Source organism: Microcebus murinus, chromosome 11 (genome assembly GCF_040939455.1).
Source record: "Microcebus murinus isolate Inina chromosome 11, M.murinus_Inina_mat1.0, whole genome shotgun sequence".
NCBI lineage: Eukaryota > Metazoa > Chordata > Mammalia > Primates > Cheirogaleidae > Microcebus > Microcebus murinus.
This window is the reverse complement of record NC_134114.1, coordinates 37,124,398-37,133,171: the sequence shown is the minus strand read 5'-3', so window position 1 is coordinate 37,133,171 and position 8,774 is coordinate 37,124,398. Positions and strand designations below refer to the sequence as shown.

General features: G+C 35.0%; 1 protein-coding gene across 3 annotated transcripts in view; it reads right to left on the bottom strand.

Annotated features, from left to right (window-relative positions):
- Window positions 1-378: 378 nt before the first annotated feature.
- The window catches only part of ITGA1 (integrin subunit alpha 1), a 153,897-nt gene continuing 145,501 nt past the window's right edge, over window positions 379-8,774 (bottom strand). For all 3 annotated transcript variants that reach the window (XM_012740408.3, XM_076008014.1, XM_076008015.1), the window contains one exon: window positions 379-7,185. In XM_012740408.3, coding sequence (XP_012595862.2) covers window positions 7,141-7,185 — 45 coding nt within the window. In that variant the 3' untranslated portion in view covers window positions 379-7,140. The remainder of the gene's footprint in view (window positions 7,186-8,774) is intronic.

Sequence of the window (8,774 nt, the reverse complement as noted above, 5' to 3'; positions counted from 1 at the left end):
CTTCTTTGAAAGAATCAGTTATTTATTTAACATATAAGACAGGATGCTCATTTACCTTGACGTAAAATACACAGCCGATGCACAAGATAAGACAGAATTATACAAAAATACCAAACCTCTGACCTCAAGCCAGTGTACAGGATATGCCACACATAGGACATTCAAAATACTTTTACTCTGTCAGCTATTTCTAATTATATCAGCTTAAATGACTGTTACCCGATAATTGATTTCTTTTTAAAAATGCATTTATGTAAGGCACATAATAAATTACTAGCAAAGGTTGTGCTTCTTTGTTCTTGAATGCAATCAAAACATTTTCTTCTAATGAGTTTATCCAATAAAAGTCTTGTAGAAATGCACATATCCTTAAGTTACTAGTTTTAATGAGTTTATTATGAGGTAAATTAAAAAATGAACAATGCAATATACTTTATGGTGTGTTGGTATGGTAGATCAGGCAGAAAAGTTTATTGGAGTGATAGATGTTCAGGGAAGTGGTTATTATATGCAATTCAAAAAAAAAATAAAGTAGATACAATTCTTTACACTGCCCATTAACAATTTTACAATCTCACAGTAGTAACATGCAGTATACCATTTTCCCTACAGGCCAGTATTTCCTAATAAGGAATGCAGAGCATCTGTTGCATCCTGAGCGCAGGTAGGTGTTGTCAGAAATAAAACACCAAATATCAAAATCTCTTCTGTGAAATGGTTCTAGAATGAAGAAGGTCAAAGATGTTGCTGTGTCAGGTGATTGTTTTTACTTGAGTCCAGAAAGTGCCAAACTCTAGGAAATTAGCCTTGGTTTATCTACAAGTAAGAATATACTTTTTTTTCTTATTTAATCAACAATTTACCTGCGCAAAATCTATGTGTTAGTATTGTGGGCAGGGTACTTGTGGTCTGAGTAAGCTTACAGTACTCCGAGGAGCCAGGATGTAGACATAAAAGATAAATGTGTCATCTTCACCTACCCCATTTTTTTTTGTCTTTAGATGCTGCAGGGGCCTGACAGAAAGATTGTCACCTGGCATTGGACCTATGTGGGTGGTCTCTTCTGCTTGGCTGCTCTGTGGAGGAAAGGAACAATTATCTTCACTCACTTTTCCCCACTCAATCTCTCTCCATCTCTTAAAAAACAGGGGTGGGGACAGGTAATGTCAATAGGGGGTTGTTCAAGAGAGCAACTGGATTTCATCTGGTGCCACTTGGAAGATTTCTTTTTAAAATTTTGTCCCCAGTCTATATGCCTGGATCAAACTAAAATAAAAGAATTAAACACTGTGTCTCAGTCTGTTGCAGAAGGGCTCCTAAAATTCTTTTCTCATAAGGATATGACTGGTAATAGGCCCAAATCAAATATAATCATAGTTATGAGTGTCATTGGTCCCTGGTTTACTGCCATGATTTCCATAGTTTGTCAGATAAAGGATTTCTGAGTTTCCACTCACCCACAAAGATAACATGCTACCACCCAAGGCTCTGATAGGTGCACAATGAAGAAAAGTGCCTTGGTGAGGAAGCCCCAAATCAAAACAAAACATCCCCATTGTTTTGAGAAAAGAAGAAGCCAAGTAGAAGGCAGAAGACAGAGATACTACAAATTAGCTCTGGCTTCTGCTGCCCAGTCCTCATGGCTTTGAAATTCTCTAGCCTATGACAGAAGGAAAAATGCAAGGAAGTCTTGTGTAAAGTTCTACATTCATTAGCTACTGGGGAGAAGTTTTGCTACACATAAAATAGGAAAAAAAGAAAAAGCTGATCTCAAAGATGGGAGTCCAAAGTTAGAAGTGATGATTCATCCTTGTATATTTCATGTTGGGATATTTCAACAAGAAGAGCTCAAGTGTGTCTAATATGAGGTGCGGACCTAGTGGCATGAGAACAGGAGTGGATTCAGGGGTTAAGTTCAGGCCCCTTACAAAGGGCAGAAAGATCTATTCCCATCAGTTAGGAACTAGACTTCCTGGGTGCCGGATGTTGTAGGGGACACCATGGAAGGGGCTTAAGAGTCTATATATGCTGCTTTACATTTTCCTCAAAGTTGATGGTTAAAGGCTGTTACTTTGAATTTCTAAATTTAAGGTTAAATTTTAATAGGAAGATCAAAGATACTGATTTGTTCACCAGATTACAATGTTAAGGCTTAACTCTATTTTTATTGTTCTACATCATAATGTACAATAGCGCTTCCGTTTGGAAAATAGCATCATTTAGCCTTTTGTAATGTGCTCTGGGTTTCCGTTCACGGCAGAGTTAACATAGTTCACACCCAGTGGTGGCTTCTGAATTTCTTTGTGGAAGGTGTTTAGGGACAGCAGTCTGATTGGAAGCACAGACGACTCATCCTGAAGCTGTGTTTGCATTTTAAGAGTCTGCTGTTTACAATCAAATTGTAGATTTTAGTTTAAAAAAATAGCATCAGTTTCAGGGGTTTAAGGCCCTTTTTTCATTTTTTAGATATTTCCATGGATAAGGATGGAGATTGTAAAGTGCTGATGGAAAGCCACTGTAGGGCTAGATCCTGCCGGCTTCCCCACTGGCAAAGGTGCTGATGGTGTCCCATAGTGGTTTGCAAATCTCCTAAAGATGTTCCACCTCTGAAGTGTGTTCCACTTTGTCCTTGCTTTATTATATCATGTCACCCCTTTAGAGTGCCACAGAAGAACACAACATTGAAATCCTGTATAAATGATCAACTGTAGCTGATCACTGTAGCTGATATTCACAGCAAATACAGAATAGGTTTTAGTAACCTATTATTTTATACTATTTACTTATTAACCTATATTAACCTATTAACCTATAGATTTTTCTCCAATAGTCTTCTTGAAAATATCCCTTGGGGGAGAAGTTTGATGGGGTTTCGGGGCTTGAGAAGTCCTGGAAATAAATGAAGAGTGCACAGGATGCTATTTTAAAAAATGGATTTGGGAGAAGCCACTTTATTGGAACAATAATGTGATTGCACCTTGCACATGAGACAAGCTCTGGGCCTGTTTCTCGATGTTGTGCAAAGCAAGACAGTCGATACGCATGGAGTGGATTACACTATGTTTGACAGACACTCCCTTGTGTAAAAGCACATTCCACAGGAGCCAGAGGGGGCTCCATTCACAGTGTGCAAGCTGTGGCTCTAGAGAGATTTGGGCAGGGTTTCCATAGCTTCTACTACAGCCCAGCTGCTTTACTCAACCATAACACATCACTTTTTTCTTTCGGTGCAAATATTTCCGTTTCCCAGTTGAGCCTTGACTTTGATTTTATAAAAGGAAAAGAGGTCAGGTGTGGTGGCTCACTCCTATAGTGCTAGCATTTTGGGAGGCCGAGGTGGGAGGATTGCTTGTAGTCAGAAGTTCAAGACCAGCCTGAGCAACATAGAGAGACCACATCTTTATAAACAATAGAAAAATTAGCTAGGTGTGGTGGCGCATGCCTGTAGTCCCAGCTACTCAGGAAGCTGAGGCAGGAGGATCACTTGAGCTCAGGAGTTTGAGGTTGCAGAGAGCTATGATCATATCACTGCTCTCATGTCCGGGCAACAAAGTGAGACCCTGTCTCCAAGAAAACAAAACAAAACAAAACAAAAAATAAAAGGAAAAGAGGACATTTGTATATGTAAATATATGCATGTGAGTATATAGATGCATTTACAGATAAAATTATCATGGTTGCATAAGTATCAAATTCTGTAAAAATTTCTTTAGCACAGCCTCTTTTCAAGCACATTTATGACACAGAAAAGATTCAGAGACTAAATTGCCCATGAACTTAGTGCTTAAAGGAAAACAGTTTAACAAACTGGATCATGGACATTTAAATTGGAACATAGAAGTTAAAAATATTTACAAAGGATGACCTTTTACAATGTCCCTTGCAGGGTTCTAGATTCCTTGAGAAAGTGAAACTGCTTCTTTGTGGCTGCTGTGTAGGTTTGATTTCACTGTGGGTCACCTTTTATATTTTCTTGCCTTCAGCTCCTTCCTTTTCTTGTAAGTTCATATCATTTTATTAACATTAAAGGAAGGTTATAATTTTAGAAATTGAAATTGAAGTATGGAAAACTATGAAGCATTATGTCTAGTGGGCTTAAACATAGTAGTTTTGGCATAATTTACAATATGATTAGATTGTGTGTGATTGTGTGTGTGTAAATATATATATATAGAGAGAGACATGTTCTATCTCTATTTATCTATCTATCTATCTATCTATCTATCTATCTAATCTGTCTATATAATCTATCATGAAGTCTCTCTCAGTGGTGTATTGAAGCCAATTCATACTGGTTCAAAAGAGCTGACACATTTCCGGGAATTTTGCAAGCTGATTAGGGTCACTTTGGTAGTTTGAAAATGGTTATGGAGAGAATATTTAGACCTTAGAAATTGGCAAATGCTACAAACCAGAGACTTTTTCTTTCTTCCTAGATAGTAAGTTGTCAAATAATTTACCAATATACCATTGTAGGTTTGGTCAGGAAAAAGACTACATACGTAGTTTGGTTCACAATGGAAGCAATAATCATTTTTTTTTTTTTTTAGAATAGCAAAGTTAAAGAAGGTTTGGCAATTTAATTTAGCCAATAAGCTCATAAATAGTCTTAAATATCACCTACTTTTCTTATTAAATGCTTTAAAAAAAACTGGTAAGAGTCTAGTATATTTTTTAACCATTAAATATATTTTAGAACATTTGTACAAAGCTAATTTGGAACATCTATTGACATTTTTTAATAAAACACTCAGTATTTGTTTTTTAAATAGTTATAGAACTGTAAGCTAACCTGAAACATTAATAAAAATGACACTATTTGAAAAGTGGATGAGTCAAAGTTTCCTTAAAGGTATAGCTTTTGTGTTTATGTTTTGTAAACGCTGTCATTTGGTGTTATTGAGGTATTTTATATTCAATTTGTGTGTATACATGTGCACGCACATGCACATACGTAAAGCTCAACAAATTATAATATTAGGGATATGGAATCTCTGGTTCATTAAATATTCTATTTAATAACCAGGAATAACTTATGTTAAAAATTGTTCCAGGTTTATAAGTAGTTATTTGATCTGGCCAAACAGTTCTTCCTCTCTTTTTTAAAAACTTTAAAATGCCTTCACTTCTATTTTTCCCCTTAATTAACAATGCACTTAGTTTAAATGTACACACTCTTGGTTCAGCGAATGCTTTGCCTAGCAGCCACAGGTGCTGAGTATGAATTTAAATTTATCTACTAAATTTACTTCTAAGAATGTGCTGAAATCAAAGCAGGGCTACTGACAGGCTGAGCACTGGAGTTGTACAATATAGTAACTCCAATTAAGAGAGACCCTGAGTTTTGTTGGGCAAAGAAAGAACAGGTTGAAAGAATGATTTATGAACCTGGAGATAGCAAAAACAAAGGAAATTCCAAAAGTGTGTATGTCTCAACATTGATAGGCCAGCAGGAAGACTCCAGATCTCTAGAAAGATTCATTCTTTCTTTTAGCTATTGATAACCGTGGCATTGACCAGGCACATGCCTTTGGCCTTCAGAATCTCAGATGTAGATGTGGAGAGCCAAGAGGTAGGCTGACTCTGAGTCTTCAGATAATTCCTTGGAAATTCGTTTGAAAGAATTAAATCAATGACACTTAATTTCTCTGTTGGTTTGCTGCTTTTGGAGAAAAGCGGAGCCCAGAACTTTCTGGATAGTTACAGGTTCTGGTCTTGTAATGGTAAATCAGGTGGGAAGAACAGAATCATTGCAGAAGTATCAGCAAATTTTATAGCAGTAGTTCACACATGCAGCTACTATACATTCATTCATTGCTATTTTCCTAAGAAATGGAGTGATCTAGGTGCTTAAGCTGCAGTAGAGTCCAATGAACCATAATGATTACTTCAAGAACAAAGAAGCATATACAAAGGAGTGATATCTTTCTGTTGGTTCCCACTTTCAAATGGGAAATTCCTTAAAATACATTTCTGGGGTTCTATTTAAATATTGATATGCCACACTCGAAAAGCGGTGACTTCTCCATAAAACGCAATACTGAAGTGGGATACTGTCTTCTCATAAAAATAAGAATTGTGTTTAGAAATTAAATACCTTTTAAAAAGTTAAAAATAAGCATACCCTCACAGCGTGGAGGTCTGAATGAACTCTGTACCAAAGAGTTGAGACAATTCCTACTCTGGGTCACATCCTGGAACCCCTAGCGTTTAACAGCAACTCAGCAAAGATGGTTTTAGCATCTCAGTGGCATCTATTTATGCTGCCATGTTCTATTCAGAAACCATGTTAGCATATGCTCTATACCACGTGGCTTTTCATGACAAATCACTGCTATGCCACAATAAACTGCTTTAAGTGTTTTTTCAGTACAAAAGAGTTTTACATTTAGAGTTTAATATCAAACTTAAGCAAGCCCTATAAAAGTTTAAATTATCCATTCAGTGCACGTGTTTTTAAATGAGTCTTTCTTGATTTTCCATCCTACATAGAATTTCGGCTCAATTGTACTATTTTCCAATCACCTTGGGGGAAAAAAAAACTTTCCAAGTACAGAATCCAACACAAAGATGCTGAATGTATTCTCTGTGATTTAATTCTATTTCAGTCCATATTCTATATGGACTCTATCAGAAGAAAATTTTCTCATTTGAATTGGGGAAGGTGATCTTTTTCAGGTAATTCCTTTCTTGGCATTTACAAATGCTGACTGTCATGGTTAACATGGATATCCATCAGGAACCAAGGGTAAATCTTAATTTATATTGCTTTGGAAGTAAATGTTTCAATAATCATAAAAATCTTTGTATGCATACCTTAAATACTTTAGATGGTAATTTAACATATAAACATATTTGTACAAGTTATTCTTTTTCTTTAAAACACTTTGTAATTTTGCTGACTCAACAAAAATGAGTAGTTATTTAAAAATATTTTTCATTATTTTATAAAATATATTTTTGTGTATTCTTTTTGGATAATATTTGATTTGTCATTTTCCAAGTGATTTATCCCTGATGGATTACATAGAGTTATGTGACCATGTCTTTAATTATATTTATAAATTTCTTGTCACATATTTGAGGCAAACCTGAGGATAGATCATTGAATAATTGTTATTTTTTCTCTTATAAAATACTTTATTTCTCCATTTTCTTTTTTAGTGGTCTTTTGAAGAATCCAATCTGTTGAGAAAACACAAAACATAACACAATTTATTATTTAAATCTAGGTAATCAATACTAATCTTTTGGATAAAATTAAATGTAATAATATATTGGCAATTCTAGGCATACAGCTACTATTATTGAGAGATTTTTTCATTAACCTATTAATACTAAATGCCAAGAAAATGACATTTATCAAGTTAGTATTTCATTTTTAACTTTTTTGTTGATTAAATATATCTTTTCCCCTAGTAAAAAACAGTACACGTATTGAACTAATTTAAAGAGTTCTGGGAAAATATTTGGGGAGACATAGAAACTGCAATTACCTGGCATTGTTTTTACTTTGTCATCAGCTTTTTTTTTTTTTCCAGGAATGTGGCAGAAAAATTTCCATCAAATAATAGATGGTTATTAATTGAGATCATTAGAGGGCAGAGGGTATCTGGTATGTACACTATGGCTAGGGTGTTAGGAAGATTTCTGAGTTATCTGTATTAAATCAAAATGTGTCACAATGCCTGCTTATACAGGCTTGATATGAAGAGCCTTTTGATAACACCCTCTATCATTTGAACACGAAATAAAATCATTGGCTATAAGAAAAATTTCACATGTGAGTCATATAATTTGAGGCGTCATAAAAAGTTTTAAGTGCTGTATTTATTTCCTATTATACTGTATAACAAAAAATAAGTATGGGGGCTTCAAGGGACCTTTGCAATTATCTATTCTAAAATACTAATTTTTTAAAAAAAGGAAATTAAGGGTCATAAAGAAGTGATTTTTCAAATTTGTGTATTTCTTTTTTAAATTTGAGAGTGGGCTATAATAGATCAAGCAAAGGCAATGAGTTAATTCTTTGAAAGTATGGTGCTTTCATATCATTTTCAAAATAAAGTTATGGTAAATTAAGCAAGGGAACCAAATATTCATAAAATAATTATTAAATAATTGAGGGCTAAGAGTGGATACATGGTCAAAAAATATGCACTTTTAGGTTAGAAATGTTTTACTCAGGGCTTAAGTCTTCCACCATGCCAGAATCTGGTTGGTGGTAGATGAAGAAAAGGTAATAACAGAACAAATGAACAAGGAAATAATAATAAATTAGTCTCCCCAGGATGCCAATTCTCCTATATGTCTCAGGCCTTCTTCTTTGAGCCAACTGTAAAAGTTGCAGATTCACAAACCATTAGGTTTCTTAACTTGTGCTGGCATGCCCTGAGTCAAAAACAAATCAGACAAGGTTTTCACAGAAGCAGATGGTGAGTTATTAATACAAGACTTTTTTCTCTTTGCTGTTCTGCTTAGTTTCTCATATTCTCTCTTCCTCTTTCTTTTTGCTTCTTCTCAACCTTCCTTTGCTTCTAAACATTCAGTGTGCTATTTTAAAATAAATTTTGTCACCTAAACTTTTCCACCCAATCAATTCTGTTAACATTGGGTTTTTGATGGGAGTTGTATGATTAGAGTGGAGATGAGGAGAATGTAGTCTATACCTTCAAATTGGGCTGGGCCGATTTAGCCAAAGTTGGAAACAAATAAAGTTTGTTTCCAGCCCCCAGACTTTCCTAGCATTGGCTTTTCCTTGTTTCTTTCTGTAT